This window comes from Manis pentadactyla, chromosome X (assembly GCF_030020395.1).
Source record: "Manis pentadactyla isolate mManPen7 chromosome X, mManPen7.hap1, whole genome shotgun sequence".
In the NCBI taxonomy this organism is placed as follows: domain Eukaryota; kingdom Metazoa; phylum Chordata; class Mammalia; order Pholidota; family Manidae; genus Manis; species Manis pentadactyla.
The window spans coordinates 25,049,149-25,067,005 of NC_080038.1; the positions used below are offsets into that span (position 1 = coordinate 25,049,149).

The 17,857-nt window shown below is 46.8% G+C and overlaps 1 protein-coding gene across 1 annotated transcript; it reads right to left on the minus strand.

Moving 5' to 3' along the window:
* Window positions 1–13,427: 13,427 nt before the first annotated feature.
* On the minus strand, window positions 13,428–14,148 carry LOC130681843 (ferritin heavy chain-like). Its single transcript, XM_057495430.1, has one exon. The coding sequence runs from the start codon at window positions 13,974–13,976 to the stop codon at window positions 13,428–13,430; it is 549 nt and encodes a 182-aa protein (XP_057351413.1). The 5' UTR covers window positions 13,977–14,148.
* Window positions 14,149–17,857: the final 3,709 nt, after the last annotated feature.

The window sequence follows — 17,857 nt, forward strand, 5'->3', positions numbered from 1 at the left end:
ATAAGCTTGCCAATTTCTTCCAGAGAAGCCAGCTGTGATATGGATAAGGATCATAATTAAATCTATACATTATTTGGGGGTGTATTACTATCAACAATATTAAGTCTTCCAACCCATAAATGTGGGATGCCTTTCAATTTGTTTAGCTCTGAGATCTTTTAAGATGTACATTCTGATTTAGACTGGGGCTGAAATTCTGAATTTCTAAACAGGCTCTCAGGTGATGCCAGACCACATTCTGAGTAACAACACTCTAAAAGGGAAGAGGCTTCCATCCTTTGTTGTCTTCGACTACTTGGGCTGGTTTCAATATGTGAATTTTGGGGGGGACAGAAACATTCAGTCTGTAGCACTTACTGACGTTTAGAGTTCAGGAGGAAGCACGCTTTGGCCTCCACAAGTAGAAATGCCTCTTCTTATCTCAGGGACAGTGCTTCTGATAGTTATACTAGATGTGGGTTCCTATGGGAATGTGTAGAGGCCTTCCTCCTATCAGGAAATATTGTGAAAGACTTAAAATTGGCAAAGAAATTGTTTACTGGATGTCCTTTTCAGAGCACCCTTGTGGTTGTCTCCGCCTTTCATTGACTTTGAGCTATTTTATAACGTAAATTGTGAAAAACTAACAATAATGCCAATGGTTCTTGTCCACAGGAATGCAAATGAATTGTGTCTGGTGGAATGCAACTGATTTTGAACCCATTTTGAACCCATTTGTGATTAATCTCAACATTCCTTCTGCCTGCCTGTATATGTACGGTTCTTGGAACTCTCCTTTAAAACAATTGTAAGGTCTTCCTCGTTTCCTCAAGAATTAATGAGTTAAATAAAATCTTCGTGTGTGCATATTTTATGTTTACATGAGAGTCATGATTTTTCTTTCTTTTTAGGTAATTTAGCACTCCTCATTATCCTCACCCCACTAGGAGCATAATCAAACGCACGGGAATTGGATTAGCACATGAAGCACTTTGATGGGTTGCTCACCAGTGATGTGATTCCAGAAATGTATTTGGGATCTAAAGGCATAGAATGCCTGACTGGGGGTGGACTGGAAGGAGAGCATCTCTGAGGAGAAGGCGGGAGTGGGCTGTCTGGGGAAGCAGGGAGCCAGTGCGAAGCAGCTGAGGAAGGTGGTGAAATTACTTTGATTTTCTAGAAAAGGTCTGAGAGCTCCTCATGGTTTTGTGGTTCCAGGGAATCCAGCCAGCTTTGTGCCTCACGGCGCTTAACAAGCTGATTGTTTGTGGAAACAGATGGAATACTTTCAGGCAGGTATCTACAGCACTGTAATAAAGAGCGTTGCAGGCCTTCCGGGTTAAGCTGACGCACCTGTTGGTGTCCATCCCTACGTACATGAAGAGCTTGATTTGGCCCTAGTAGGTAATTGGTGGCAGATCTGTGTGCATGTGATAAATGGAATTTTGCTTCTTCTAATAGGCCCTGAGAAGAGCAGAGTAGGCATTTAATCTGAATCTTGACCAGCCTGTTTACTCTCTTACTTTTTATTAATGAGCAGCCACCCTAGCCTGGCACAATCCCCAATTAATTTGTGGGCTTGCTCACTTTTTTCCATCTGGTCGTGCCTATCCCATACAGGAATATCTGTCAATTCACTTAGTATGATTACTTAATATGATTTTTATTTTCCCAAATGTCATGGCTCATGAAGAAAAACTGAAGTGATTCAGAGCTGGGGCCTCCAGGTGACGGGAAGCTCAGGCCTGGTGCTGGAGTCTGTCTATGCCCGCCTCTCCTGTCCAGCACTGGAGGGTTTTATCAGTCAGAACGGGCTACAGAGTGCTGCAGTAACGAATCCCCCCACACACCAAATCTCCGTGTCTAACAGAGTGAGAGCTTCATTCTTGCTCAGGGCCATTTTCCCTTAGTCTGTCCTCACCCATCACTCTGGTGAGCTTAGCAACAACCACTATTTCTGACGTCAATTCCTCAAGTAACAGGGCGTGGCCAGGAGCTCACAGGCACCCAGCTGTGTGTCTCAGAGTGCTGTTTTCCAGGGGTGGAAGACCAAGTCACGACTCACTCCCATGTATTATTGAAACTCAAGGAGTTGAGAAGGCTGTGCGTATTCAGCAAGGTGGCACACGCAGAGAAGCTTTGCTCACCCCTTCTGAGCGCTGTGTGACAGGGGAGGGGGGAAAAATGAGGAGGCTTACAGCGATGGACAGAGACCTGGGAAAGTGCAAACGCACCAACTCCATTGGCGTGAATGTTTCTTCTGGCCGCTGTTGCTGCACATATTCAAAAGGTTGTTTGTGGACCCCAAAGCTGAAACAAAAGAAAGTGGTTTAGAACCGTCACTTTTGTCTTACGGAAGTACAAGAAGTTGAGAAACCATTGAGCTGTGCTGTATCTGAAAGGAAAGGAGCGACACACAGCAGCAATTTACCGGAGAAATCCGCTTTATTGGGGAAAGGTGCTGTGTTATATAGGAAGGGGCATGGGGTGATTGTGGTGTTACTTCTACGGGGCTGGTGGCTATTGGCTAGGTGCTGGGAGTGGGAGTGGGGAGAGAGGTGATTGGTCTTTAGGTGGCGCCGTCGGGAACTGAGGACCCGGAAGAGAAGCTGGAAATTCGCCATCTTACTGGTGGGGGCCCTTCATTCCCCCCTTTCTCCTCTATGGGGTTGTGGACGTTGCTTTCTTTCTGACTGCTTCCTGCTGAACGGGGGCCGAGAAGGGAGTGAGGGCTTGAGGATTGGGGGGAAAGGGTTGATAGGACTCCCCACAGTAAGGACGAGTAGATGTGGACTTCTTCAGGTTGGAAATCAATGAAGGTTCTCTGTAACTATAGGTCGAGGACTTGTTGATTCCAATGGTGCCAAGAGGATATGGGTGCCAGAAGCCAGGCGTCTGCGGCTATTGTTTCCAGGAACAGTTTCCAGCGGAGAGAGGGGTCCATCTCAGCGTGTGGTGAGGAGGTCACGTGAGGGTGAGGGATCTTCTGTGGCCAGAAGCTGATAGTTCCTGAGTAAAAGCTGGTTGAAAGTTTGATTAGAGATTTTTCCGACTTGGGATTTGATGAACTTTATTATACAGGGTAAGAAGAGACAGGCAAGATGAATGATTATTATGGGGCCTGCAATGGGCCAGAGCCAGGTAAGGAGAGGGTTTGTTAGTATTGAAGAGAATGGGTTGGAATTGGAAGCAAAGTGGAGGCTGGAGGCAAGGTCGGTGAGTTTGGTAATGTCAGTTTTTACAATGCCAGATTCATTGATGTAATAGCAGCACTCTTCTCGAAGGAAGATGCAGGTGCCGCCCTTTTCGGCTGTAAGCAGATCTAAGGCCCACCGGTTTTGAAGGGTGACCTTAGCTAGCGAAGTGACCTGTCTTTGGAGAGAGGCCAGGGAATCGGCAGTGGATGTCAGGGCTCCCTCAAGTTTGTCGTTGAGATCTTTAATTGCCCATAGAGAGTGACCCAAGGCTCTTCCCGAAAACCCTGCCTCTGTCTCAATGGCTGAGGTGGTCAAAGAGATACTGACCATGATGGGAAGGAAAGCAGCCCTTTTTGTGCACGAGGGCAAGGGAGGTTGGAGCTTAAGAAATTCTGCCATGCTGTAAAGTGTACGCTGTGGGATTAGGGTGACGAGAATGCAGGGTATATCGGAGTGGGGAGGCAGTGAGTTGAAAAGACTGCCATTACACTAAAAGAAGTGTCCCGGTTGAGTGAAAGTCTTAGAGCCGGAGGTAGGGGTGTAGATAGAGAGGCAGTGAAGTGCACTGGAGGGGGGTGGAGCTGGGCCTACACAGTGGTGGATGGTGAGATTATCTGCGTATTCTGGTTCTCATAGGGGTATGTCTGCCAGGGGACGGAGGGGTTGTCCTTCTGCATGGAAGGAGTAGTTGGAAATATTAAGGGGCACGGCGGCCAGCAATGGGCGCTGTAGTGATGCGCACAAGAAACAATTGGCGGTGTTGAGGGTGTGGTTGAGAAAGATGGTGGTGTCTTGAATAAGCTCTAACTAAGAGTAGGAGGAATAAGAAGATGAAGAAGTGCCGTCAAGAGTTTGGATAATGACTTTTTCAGAATGTCCGATATCTGATGCAACTTGAGAGATCTGGGAGTGAGAGGGAACATACTCTCGAGAGATATGAAGGGTACTGTGGGGGGTCGAGGACCCCCCATAGTAAACTGAGGCTGTGACCCCGGCGGACCATCGAGAGTCCCAGGGATCTGGGATTGATAAGGAGAATGAGCCATTGGGGTATTTCATGAAACGGTTGGAGGAGTAATACTGTGGGTACCGGGAGTTACCCATGTAGTGAATGGCACAAGACCTGTAGGGACATCCCCCGTAGGTGTCTGGCCATTGCCTGCAATAGGCTTGTTTTTGGTCATAGAGGAAGCAGAGGTAGGGAGAATAAAGGTAGCTGCTAGTGAACACTTCAGTGGAGGGAGGAAAGTGGAGGTATAAAGGCTCGGAGCAGCCTTTCAGAGGGCAGTCTGATGTGGCAATGAGGGCAGTAACTTTTGTTTGATGCTGTGTGTAAGTCTGTCTTACTTAGAATCGCCATACAAAGGAGGCTGGGGTGGCGGGGAAGACAATAGGAATGAGGAGAAAAAGCAAGAGAGCAGTAAAGGAGGAAAAAGTCATGATTCGGGTATGGATGGCAAAGGCGGTGAACGGGATTTTGGAGGAAAGAGGACAGTAAGGTCAGGAGTCTGGAGGGAGGGAGAGTCTGTAAGCTTTTTTAGGTTAAGAGATCTTTTAGGTGATGTGGGGACAGAATGGTAAGGGGCGCCCCGAATGTCAGTTTATGAGCTTCTTTCTGCAAGAGCTGTCCAGCGGCTAATGCCCGTAGGCAGGGGGCCCATCCCCGAACTGTGGGGTCTAATTGCTTGGAAAGATAAGCTACTGGGGCAAAGGATGGGCCAAAATATTGGCTTAGGACTCTTAGAGCTTGACTGGACTTCTCATGAATGTATAATGAGAAGGGCTTCGACAAATCAGGAAGATGGAGAGCTAGGGCTTCCACAAGGGCTCCACGGAGCTTAATGAAGGAGTGTCGGGGTGAGGAGGATAATGGTTTTTCAGGGGGGCCCTTGCTGAGGTCGTATAGGGGTCTTGCCAACAGGGAGAAGTTAGGGATCCACGCTCTAAAATACCCAGCCAGGCCTAGAAAGGAAAGGATTTCTGTCTTGGTTTTGGGAACGGGCAGGTCAGAGAGGAGCCGTTTTCTGTCTAAGGTAATGGACTTTCTTTGTTGAGATAGAAGAAATCGGAGGTAAGTGACAGAAGAGGAAGAGATTTGAGCTTTGACGGGGGATACTCGGTAATCTCTGGAAGCTAGAAGGTTAAGTAGGGAGGCAGTGTCAAGTTGAGACTGTTCCTACGAGGGACTGCAGAGTAGAAGATCATCCACATATTGTAATAAGGTGGACTCGGAAGCCTTGTGGCAAAACTGTCCAAGTGAGTTGTTCAGAATGTTTTGTGTATGGGTCTGTCCAGGTGAAGGCAAAAAAATCTTGGGAGGAGGGGTCTCAGGAGGCCAAGGCAGGGCAGCGATAAAAGGGTGTATGGATTTGGGACTAAGGGATGGATAGGGACGATGGCCATGTTGATGAGGCGAAGGTCTTGGACGAGGCGGAAAGATCTGTTGGTTTTTTTAACAGCTAATATGTGGGTATTAAACAGGGAGTGAGTGGGTCTGAGGTAATTTTGTTTAAAAGATCTTGAATGATGGGTTGGAGGCTTATGAGGGCTGAAGTGGTTAGGGGGTATTGGGCCTGACAGATATACTGAGAGGGGTCACGTAATTTGATAGAGGCAGGAGGACATAGAGCTACGGAGGGGCTTGTAATGGAGTAATGGCAGGCGTGATAGGGCCCCGGTATTCCTGCAAGACTGAGAAGGTGGCTCCTGTATCTAGGAGGAAGGAGATGGGGCGACCGTCTACTATTAAAGTAACCCTGGGCTCCTGTTTGGTGATGGAAATGGTCGGGCGAGAAGCCCCCAGGCTCCGTCAATCTTCTTCTGCCAGCCCCACTACGGCGGGCATAGGATGGGGGTTGTTCGTCCAGCCTCCCCTTCAGGTGGCTGGGGAATCAGACCCCCAGTGGCCCTTTTTGTGGCATCTGGGGCATGGGGTGGTAGCCCTTGACCAATGTCCTTCTTGTCTGCACTTGAAACAAGCTCCTGTGGGGGGCTTGTTTGTAGAAGAGTGCCCAGGTTGTGGTTTTATCAGCTGGGCCAACATTTGGAAATTGGCCTGATCAGCCTTTTGTTTACGGCGTTCCTTCTCCTCCTCCCGGTTATGGAAGACTTTAAAGGCCACTGTTAGGATCTCAGTCTGTGGGGTAGCGGGGCCCTGTTCTAACTTTTTGAGTTTAGCTTTAATGTCGGGGTAGCTTTGAGCTAGGAAGTATGTCATAAGGACATGTCTCCCGTCAGGCGTTTCTGGGTCTAAGCTGGTATACTGTAATAGGGCTTGAGGGAGTCTGTCTAAGAACTCGGAGGGAGCTTTTGAAAATTGACTATTTATGAGCTGCTTTTTTCAGACCTGCTATTATGCAGCAGGTGAAGATATCTCGAGAGCGGAGACTCACGGTGGTGTTATAATCTCAGTGTGGGTCTTGTTCGGAGACAGCACTGGGGCCAGGGGAAAGGTGGGGTCAGTCCTGTGGGTTTAGGTGGCATGCATTTGGGCGAAGTCTCAAACTCGTCTATGCTCTTCAGGAAGGAGGGTATTGGCCAGGAGCATGAAAATGTCATGATGTGTGAGGCTGTACGACTGGAGGGTCCATTGAAACTCTCTGATATATGTTGTGGGATCAGTGGAAAAGGAACTTGGGCGTTTCTCAAGTTGGGCTAAATCTCTTAAGGAGAAAGGGACGTGAACGTGCACGATGCCTTCAGATCTTGCTACCTCTCGGGGGGGGCGATAATTTTGGGAGGCCCTCGGGACCGAGTCTGAGGAGGACTGAAGGGTTCTGGCTCAGTCTGTGGGGGAGAAACAGGTGATGGGGGCAAAGATGGAGGAGGCTCTTGGAACTTAGTTAGAGGGGGGCTGAAAGGCTCAGGCTTGATCTTCAGGGGGGTGAGGTGGGGGAGGAGATGGTGGTGGAGGAAGGGGGAGGGGTTGTTGTAGGAGAGGAGGGTAAAGGGAGTGAACGGGAGGCTTTTGCGGGGGAGACAGCTTGCAGGCTAGGAGAACTTGGGGGGAGGCGGGGGGAGGAGGCAGAAAACTTCGGTATAGGGAATCTCCTTCCAGTTTTTCAGGTGCTGGCAGTAGTTAAAGAGATCACGAGTGATGTTAGGATCAAGAGTTCCCCCTGCGGGCCATTGGTTGTTATTGTTTAGGGGCTATGTCGGCCAATCTTGGGAGCAGTATTTGCGGAGAAGTTTTGGTTTTATATCAGGCGTCAGGGAGAGGGTGGCTAGATGCTTGAGCAGGCATTCAAGAGGTGAATTTTCAGGGAGGGATGAGGAGGCTCCATGGCTAAAGGACAGAGAAGGAGACAAACAGGGGAAGACGAACGGAGATGCTCAGACTGGGAGCAGACGGCAAGGAGACAAAGGGCGTCCCTGATGATCCTTGGTGGTCTGCGGAAACTCGTATACGAGTCGGTTTCTTAGGAAGTGTGGGTCGTCACCCAGACTTCTCTAAGAAGGCAGAGTGCCGGAGTCTGAGGTACCTAGTACTAGGAGTTTTCAGCGGAAGGAACGGATTTCGGCAGGTAGAATGGAAGGAGGAAGTGGAAAAGGGAGCGTTCTCATCCACAAAGGTGTCACCTTGTTTATGGCTGTTAGAGGAGGGGCCTGAGGGTCTGTCGCAGCTGTGAAGGCCTGAGGCGGGGTTTATGGCTGTTGGAGGGGGGCCTGAGGGTCCGCCACAGCCATGAAGGCCGGAGGCGAGGAGAGTTCCCTCCTCGTCCCTGAGCGTCAGGGCCTTGCCAGACGATCACGGTCAATGGCACTGCGATAGCTCGGGGAAGAGTGGCCCACTCTGGGGGAAAACCTACCTAAAGGCCAGAGAGGAGTGGTGAGTGTGAGGAGCCAGCGCCGGAAAAAGAGGACGAGGGCAAGCTTCTGCTGGTGTCGGGGGGAAGGGGGAAGACGGGGCCCAGTTGGGGTGTCCCGTCTCCCGGGTTTTGGCACCAATGAAAGGAAAGGAGCGACACACAGCAGCAATTCACCGGAGAATTCCACTTTATTGGGGAAAGGTGCTGGGTTATATAAGAAGGGGCATGGGGTGAGTGTGGTGTTACTTCTACGGGGCTGGTGGCTATTGGCTAGGTGCTGGGAGTGGGAGTGGGGAGAGAGGTGATTGGTCTTTAGGTGGTGTCGTCAGGAACTGAGGACCCGGAAGAGAAGACGGAAGTTCGCCATCTTACTGGTGGGGGCCCTTCAGTATCTATTCTTCCCTGCCAGGGTTTCTCTAAGAAAAGCTGTGAAATGTGACACTACCAGGAGGGGCTTGTAATAGGAGATGGAGGGTAATCACAATTCTTTTTGAGCCTTGCAGCTGAGGAAATCCTTTTCCAGGTGAAATAAGAGGCTGTAGATCTAAGTAGACTTGTCATCATTTTTCCAGGGAGTCCCTCTGAATCACAAGAGAGGGAAAGATGGGATAAAGATGGGTACCGCACAAGGAAAACAAAAGCAAAAATGAACAAGTGGGACTATATTAAGCTGAAAAGCTTTTGTACAGCAAAGGACACCATCAATAGAACAAAAAGGTACCCTACACTATGGGAGAATATATTTGTAAATGACAGATCGATAAAGATTAACATCCAAAATATATAAAGAGCTCACACACCTCAACAACAAAAAGCAAATAATCCAATTAAAAAATGGGCAGAGGAACTGAATAGACAGTTCTCCAAAAAAGAAATTCAGATGGCCAACAGACACATGAAAAGATGCTCCACATCACTAGTTATCAGAGAAATCAAATTAAAACCACAATGAGATATCACCTCACACCAGTAAGGATGGTTACCATCCAAAAGACAAACAACAACAAATGTTGGCAAGGTTGTGGAGAAAGGGGAGCCCTCCTACACTGCTTGTGGGAATGTAAATTAGCTCAACCATCATTGAAAGCAGTATGGAGGTTCCTCAAAATGCTCAAAATAGACTTACCATTTGACCCAGGAATCCCACTTCTAAGAATTTACCCTAAGAATGCAGCAGCCCAGTTTGAAAAAGACATATGCACCCCTATGTTTATCGCAGCACTATTTACAATAGCCAAGAAATGTAAGCAACCTAAGTATCCATCAGTAGATGAATGGATAAAGAAGATGTGGTACATATACACAATGGAATATTATACAGCCATAAGAAGAAAGCAAATCCTACAATTTACAATAACATGGTGGAGCTAGAGGGTATTATGCTCAGTGAAATAAGCCAAGAGGAGAAAGACAAATACCAAATGATTTCAATCATCTGTGGAGTATAAGAACAAAGAAAAACTGAAGGAACAAAACAGCAGCAGAATCACAGAAACCAAGAATGGACTAACAGTTACCAAAGGGAAAGAGACTGGGGATAATGGGAGGGAAGGGAGGGATAAGGTTGGGGAAGAAGAAAGGGGGTATTATGATTAGCATGTATAATGTGGGGGGTAGGGGGCAAGGGGAGGGCTGTGCAACACAGAGTAGGCAAGTAGTGATTATACAACATCTTGTTATACTGATGGACAGGGACTGTAATGGGGTTTGTGGGGGGGACTTGGTGTAGGGTAGAGCCTAGTAAACATAGTTTTCTTCATGTAATTGTAGATTAATTATAACCAAAAAAAGGGGGGGATTACTCCCTGATAGGATACAATTAACTGCAAATCAATAATTAATGCATGCTTTACATATCCTTAATTTTGATCTTTTAAAAGGTGTCGTATGATCAGATATGGAAGTACATTTTTCGGATAATATTTCTTTCTCCTAAAAAAAAAGCAGTCCCTGTGTGGTGATCTCCAATAGGTTCTTCACAATATTATAAAGGTCATATCAAAGTGTGGCCAAAGGGTTTGTTTGTGTTTATACAGAGGATCAAAGCCTAATTTGCCTACCCAGAAAACGAATTAAGAAATGATATGAAGAAGAACTTCCAACATCAATATCCTCTGGAAGAGTCATTCCAGAAGATGATCATCAAAAAACTTCATTTGATCCTGGAGCTTTTGCAGTTGTAGCTGCAGTCATCCCACCGGTTCCTGGACTTGGCATTGGAATGAAGAAGGAGATATCTAAGCTGGCCTGTGCATACAGTAAAACAACAAATTTGACTGGTTCTGTCTTGTCAGAACTCAACCAAGAATTAGGAGAAGTGCGAGTTGCAGTGCTTCAAAATCGTGCTACTATAGACTATCGTTAAAAGAACATATGGGATGTGAACAGTTCCCAGGAATGTGTTGTTTTAATTTGTCTGATTTTTCTCATACTGTTCAAATTCAGTTAGACAATATCCATCATATTATTGATAAGTTTTCACAAATGCCTAGGGTACCTAACTGGTTTTCTTGGTTCCACTGGATATGGCTGGTAATTGTAGGTCTGCTTTTGTTATGTATCTGTATTCCTATTCTGTTAATGTGTGTGCGCAATTTAATTAGTAGTTTGCTAAAACCTATACATGCTTATGTTACTCTACAAGAAGATATGTCAAAGAAATAATCAATCTTCCCATGTTTTCTTCCACCTGCTACTTCTATAGCTTTTCTTCTTCCTTCCTAATTACAGCCCTTTAGTAGAATTCGTGCCTCATATCGAAAATTACCAAGTATCATAATTCTTCCAAGTGGTAAAGATAGCTCAAGACAAATGCTGGGCATAGAAGCCACAGGGCATAAATCTGCAAAGAAGTAAAAAGCTAACCTTTTCAAAGAATATTGCTTCTCTCTCACTTTTCAACTTTACATTAACCTGTATGGCCCCAGAAGATGACTGGTTAGCCAGAGAAGGGTAAGATTCCTCAAGGGAGGAACAACCTAAGACAGGCACAGTCACAGGGGGGCCATCAGGTGAGAAATTGGGGATCAACAGAGGTGAGGCTTAGAACCTCACCCCCGCTCTATTGAGAGGAATCTTCTGCATCCGTGGATGTTTTATTGCCCTTGTCTAGCTTGGATTAATACTTAGTCTATAGGCACACACCTGATCATCTACATTTGCCCTCTTACAGCACTAAATTATGCTTTCTATCTTTATCTTGCATCTACCTACCACTTCAGCATTTTATTTAAAAAGAAAATAAGGGAGAAATCTGGGATTCACATATATATCAAGTATAAAAATCAAATGAATAATCATATCTGACTTGATTGTTTATAGTTCATGATGCGTGATCAAAACTGAAAGTTTCTGTGATATGACTGCCCTTGCACTGTTCACCATGTAAGAACTTATTCACCATGTAAGAACTTGTTCACCATGTAAGATCTTGTTCGTTATGCTTCAGAAGATTGGAGACTGTTGAGAGTTAGGCTTGGGGTTGATTAAGGATTGTGCATTGAGTCCCCTATACAGAATTTTATTTCTGTTAACAACCATTTGATTAATAAATATGGGAGATGGCCTCTCAAAAAAAAAAAAAGATGGGCCCAGCAAGCAAGGCAGAACCACTCAGGGGACAGTTTTAGGGGTCAACCAAGACATCACCACAGGCAATGCTTCGGTGTAGAGATACAGCCCCCTGGACTTGGCAAAAACCCTGGGATTGTCTACGTCCCTGAGCTGGATTTGCCAGCAGTCCATGTGTGCCTTGCAGCCACCCCCTCTAGCTATTGCATCCGAAGAGAAGGCACTCACAGTGGAGCTCTCTGGGCGCATGGCACACCATGTGGGGATTCCCAGTCCAGGTCTCCCCAGTGTTCTGGGCCAACTCAGGGAGCAGCGTGGCTGCCCGTGAGGGGAGAGGGCCTGAACAGAGGGACTCGGGCGTTCAGGTGTTGACTGCCCTCCTGGGAGGTGCCCTGCTACCTCCTACCCATTCTGTGCCTAATTCTGAAGACTTCTTTCAAAGGAGGAGGATTTGGGCTGAGGTTTAGGAACCATTCCCACCCTAGGCTGGAAGGCACACGAGTAATGAAGCGAGGGACTGACTACAGAGGTCTGGCCGGTCTTTAAGAGTGTTGGGGATTTCCCTCCCTTCAGGGCCTGGTGATCGGGCTGGATTCCCAGTCTATCCGCACAATCTTGCTGAACCCATGAGTTTGCCTGGGGGTAACAGAAAAAATGCAACATGGCATCAGAAGATCTTTGTTCATGTCCGCATCCATAACTTCTTACCTGTGTGGCCTCCCTTTTTCTCACTGGAGAAGACGTGGTCTTAACACCTGCCCTTACTTCCTGAGGGTCTTACAAGAAAGAAAATACAGGAAGGTAGATACAAGGCCGTGGACTTGCAAAGTGCCATTGGTACTTTTTTAGTTTGGCGACCCCTTGCCTATGGAAAAGCCAGCCTAAGACTCATAACCCATTATTACCACAGCCCAGGGTGACCCTTTGAGGAAGTACTCTGCCATTCCCATTTCCACGGCCGCCCAGCTTGCTATGAAAAATCCACAAACATTAGCATTTGCATAATTTGATGAACTAAAACATTTCACATCAAGCCAAAGATCCCCCTTTTCTTTTGTTTCCTTTACTCAAGTAGAGTGGATATACACTCTGTTGGCTTCACATGCACAACATAGTGATTGGACAGTTACCTACATTATTAAATGCTCATCCCAGTAAGTGTTACTGCTGTCAAAATACAAAGATATTGAATATTATTGACTATATTTCTGATGTTGTACTTTCATGAGGCTAACTTATACCGTAATTGGGATTTAGGGCCTCTTTAACCCCTCAACCTATTTTAACCACTCCCCCCTCCCCAGTAGCAACCACGAGTCTTTTGTCTATGAAAGATCCCCCTCATTTTAATCCCCACCCAATCCCATCCTCTTTCCTTCTATCTTAGGGCAACTACGGTGATGAATTCTAGGCTATGTTCTTTTATGTCTTTACCATGGTCACGTGCCTGCCTTCTCCAGGGCCCCAGATCACCCACCTCACCCCACCCCCTCACAACCCAGACCACCCACCTCACCCCAACCCCATCCGACCCACACTCCTTTATAAGGGGAAGATGGATTTTGTGTTTTCCTGGTCCCGTGGACACCATCTCACTCCGTCCGTGGAGATGCCGAGCTGTCCGTGGATGGGGCGTGGGTGGATAGAGACACCTGGAGACCTGTTTTAAAACTTAAAAGGGGAGGCTTTGGCACACAGAATCAACCAGAGACCTTTATTAATTTAACAAAAATGAAATACCTTTATTGGAAGAAATGACAAAACCGGAAGAAAAAACGGAAGTGAACGCTTTGTAAGGGCAATCTTTCAATAAGGCTGCTGGGCATGGTGGCCAGGGGAAACTGCCCCTGGCTACGGGGTAGGCCGTCCAAGCTCAGTTCTTGTCGCTGCTGCCCAGGGTGAGCTTATCAAAGAGGTACTCGGCCAGGCCGGCTTCTGGGGCTCCCATCTTGCGCAGGATGCTGATATGGTCCCCCAGCTCTTTGATGGACCTGACTTGCTCGTGCAGATAGTGACGCTCCAGGAAATCACACAGGTGCGCATCGCCCTTGTCGGTGGCCAGGCGGTGCAGATCTAGCAGGCTCTGGTTGACCCTCTTTTCCAGGCCCAAGGCGTACTCCATGGCCATCACGCCATTCCCCCAGTCGTCGCCGCCGGGATTCCTGATGTCGCGGAGGCTCAGGCGGCCGCCGCGCTCGTTCTGCAGGTGCATCAGCTTCTCAGCACGCTCGCCCTTCCCACGGGACTGGCGCAGGAAGAACTGGCCGAAGTGCTTCAAGGCCACATCATTCCGGTCGAAGTAGAAGGCCATGGACAGGTACGTGTAGGAGGCGGTGAGCTCCATGTTGATTTGTTTGTTGACAGCAGCCTGGCACTCAAGAGGGTAGTTCTGCACCACTAGGGATGGCTGTTCACCATTCATGGCAAGCAGTGTGGTGGTGAAGGCGCAGGTGGCCTCAGCGTGTTCCCACGGAGAGCAATGAGAGAGGCTAGAGGCAGGCAGGCTCTGGACCAAGCAGCAGCTCTGGGATGGGACAGGAAATGCGGTCCCTTTTCAGTAACTGTTAGTGGGAGGATCCATTAGGGGCGGAGTCATGTGGTTGCATGGCAGTGTCGCGAGAGGACGGGGTCCTGCGGGGGTGGGGTGGAGTCAAGTCGGGGCAGAGACAAGTTGGGCCGGGATAGGGCGGAGTAAAGGGCGTTGGGCGGAGTGACGTGAGGGCACAGAGTGTGGCGGAGTCAGAAGGGGAGGTGGGGCTAGGCAGAGTCACGTAGCGGGACAGAGGGGCATGGGGTCGGCCTTCTAGGTCCTATCCCGTTCAGCCTTGGTGGGGCAGGAAACCCAGGGCAACTGTGCACTGAGTGTCTTGAGATCATTTTTAAAAATCACAGCTATATTGAGATGTAATTTATATCCCATAAACTTCACCTTTTGAAAGCAAACTTTTACATGGTTCTTAGTATGTTGGTGGAGTTGATCATCCATCATGGCAATTTAATTTTGGAACATTTTCATCACTCCCAAGTTTAACACCCTGCCCATTAGTAGTCAATCCCATCCCCTCTGCCCCCAGGCCTTGCTACCACCAATTCACTTTCTGGCTCTATAGATTTGCCTCTTTGGGACATTTCAAATAAATGGGATCATACACATAAATTTTACTGAGCATAATGTTTTTAATCTTCATTTTATTGCTGAATAGTTTTCCATGATGTGAATATACCACCTTTTATTTATCCTTTCATCAGTGGGTGGGTATTTGGGTTGTTTCCACTTTGTGGCTGTTATGAATAATTTTACCATGAACACTTGAGTATATACGTAGGCGTGAGGCTGCTGGGTCGTATAACTGTTTAATATTTTAAGGAACTGCCAGAATGTTTTCCAAAGTGGCTGCGCCATTTTACATTGCCACCAGCAATGTGTGTAGGTTCCAATTGTCGTTTGAAAAATGTTTTTAGTCATCTTCGTGGACGTGAAGTATTATCACGTTGTGGCTTTGATTTGCATTTCCCTAAGGACTGATAATGTTGAGTAGCTTTGGAGGTACTTACTGGCCATTTGTATATCTTCTTTGCAGTAATGTCTACTCCAATCCTTTACCCCTTAGAATGGTTTGTCTTTTTATGGTTGAGTTGCAAGGGTTCATACGTTCTGGATACAAGTTCCTTATCAGGTATATGATTTGCAATTATTTTGTCCCATTCTGTGGGTTGTCTTTGCACTTCCTTAGTGGTGTCCTTTGAAGCACAAAACTTCTGATGATTATGATTAAGGCCAATTCATCTTTTCTTTGTCACTTAAGCTTTTGGTGTCATATCCAAGAAACCACTTGCCTAATCAACATTGATTTGGCTCTTCTGGACCCCTTTTATTTCCATATGAATTTTGGGATAAGCTTGCCAATTTCTTCCAGAGAAGCCAGCTGTGATATGGATAAGGATCATAATTAAATCTATACATTATTTGGGGGTGTATTACTATCAACAATATTAAGTCTTCCAACCCATAAATGTGGGATGCCTTTCAATTTGTTTAGCTCTGAGATCTTTTAAGATGTACATTCTGATTTAGACTGGGGCTGAAATTCTGAATTTCTAAACAGGCTCTCAGGTGATGCCAGACCACATTCTGAGTAACAACACTCTAAAAGGGAAGAGGCTTCCATCCTTTGTTGTCTTCGACTACTTGGGCTGGTTTCAATATGTGAATTTTGGGGGGGACAGAAACATTCAGTCTGTAGCACTTACTGACGTTTAGAGTTCAGGAGGAAGCACGCTTTGGCCTCCACAAGTAGAAATGCCTCTTCTTATCTCAGGGACAGTGCTTCTGATAGTTATACTAGATGTGGGTTCCTATGGGAATGTGTAGAGGCCTTCCTCCTATCAGGAAATATTGTGAAAGACTTAAAATTGGCAAAGAAATTGTTTACTGGATGTCCTTTTCAGAGCACCCTTGTGGTTGTCTCCGCCTTTCATTGACTTTGAGCTATTTTATAACGTAAATTGTGAAAAACTAACAATAATGCCAATGGTTCTTGTCCACAGGAATGCAAATGAATTGTGTCTGGTGGAATGCAACTGATTTTGAACCCATTTTGAACCCATTTGTGATTAATCTCAACATTCCTTCTGCCTGCCTGTATATGTACGGTTCTTGGAACTCTCCTTTAAAACAATTGTAAGGTCTTCCTCGTTTCCTCAAGAATTAATGAGTTAAATAAAATCTTCGTGTGTGCATATTTTATGTTTACATGAGAGTCATGATTTTTCTTTCTTTTTAGGTAATTTAGCACTCCTCATTATCCTCACCCCACTAGGAGCATAATCAAACGCACGGGAATTGGATTAGCACATGAAGCACTTTGATGGGTTGCTCACCAGTGATGTGATTCCAGAAATGTATTTGGGATCTAAAGGCATAGAATGCCTGACTGGGGGTGGACTGGAAGGAGAGCATCTCTGAGGAGAAGGCGGGAGTGGGCTGTCTGGGGAAGCAGGGAGCCAGTGCGAAGCAGCTGAGGAAGGTGGTGAAATTACTTTGATTTTCTAGAAAAGGTCTGAGAGCTCCTCATGGTTTTGTGGTTCCAGGGAATCCAGCCAGCTTTGTGCCTCACGGCGCTTAACAAGCTGATTGTTTGTGGAAACAGATGGAATACTTTCAGGCAGGTATCTACAGCACTGTAATAAAGAGCGTTGCAGGCCTTCCGGGTTAAGCTGACGCACCTGTTGGTGTCCATCCCTACGTACATGAAGAGCTTGATTTGGCCCTAGTAGGTAATTGGTGGCAGATCTGTGTGCATGTGATAAATGGAATTTTGCTTCTTCTAATAGGCCCTGAGAAGAGCAGAGTAGGCATTTAATCTGAATCTTGACCAGCCTGTTTACTCTCTTACTTTTTATTAATGAGCAGCCACCCTAGCCTGGCACAATCCCCAATTAATTTGTGGGCTTGCTCACTTTTTTCCATCTGGTCGTGCCTATCCCATACAGGAATATCTGTCAATTCACTTAGTATGATTACTTAATATGATTTTTATTTTCCCAAATGTCATGGCTCATGAAGAAAAACTGAAGTGATTCAGAGCTGGGGCCTCCAGGTGACGGGAAGCTCAGGCCTGGTGCTGGAGTCTGTCTATGCCCGCCTCTCCTGTCCAGCACTGGAGGGTTTTATCAGTCAGAACGGGCTACAGAGTGCTGCAGTAACGAATCCCCCCACACACCAAATCTCCGTGTCTAACAGAGTGAGAGCTTCATTCTTGCTCAGGGCCATTTTCCCTTAGTCTGTCCTCACCCATCACTCTGGTGAGCTTAGCAACAACCACTATTTCTGACGTCAATTCCTCAAGTAACAGGGCGTGGCCAGGAGCTCACAGGCACCCAGCTGTGTGTCTCAGAGTGCTGTTTTCCAGGGGTGGAAGACCAAGTCACGACTCACTCCCATGTATTATTGAAACTCAAGGAGTTGAGAAGGCTGTGCGTATTCAGCAAGGTGGCACACGCAGAGAAGCTTTGCTCACCCCTTCTGAGCGCTGTGTGACAGGGGAGGGGGGAAAAATGAGGAGGCTTACAGCGATGGACAGAGACCTGGGAAAGTGCAAACGCACCAACTCCATTGGCGTGAATGTTTCTTCTGGCCGCTGTTGCTGCACATATTCAAAAGGTTGTTTGTGGACCCCAAAGCTGAAACAAAAGAAAGTGGTTTAGAACCGTCACTTTTGTCTTACGGAAGTACAAGAAGTTGAGAAACCATTGAGCTGTGCTGTATCTGAAAGGAAAGGAGCGACACACAGCAGCAATTTA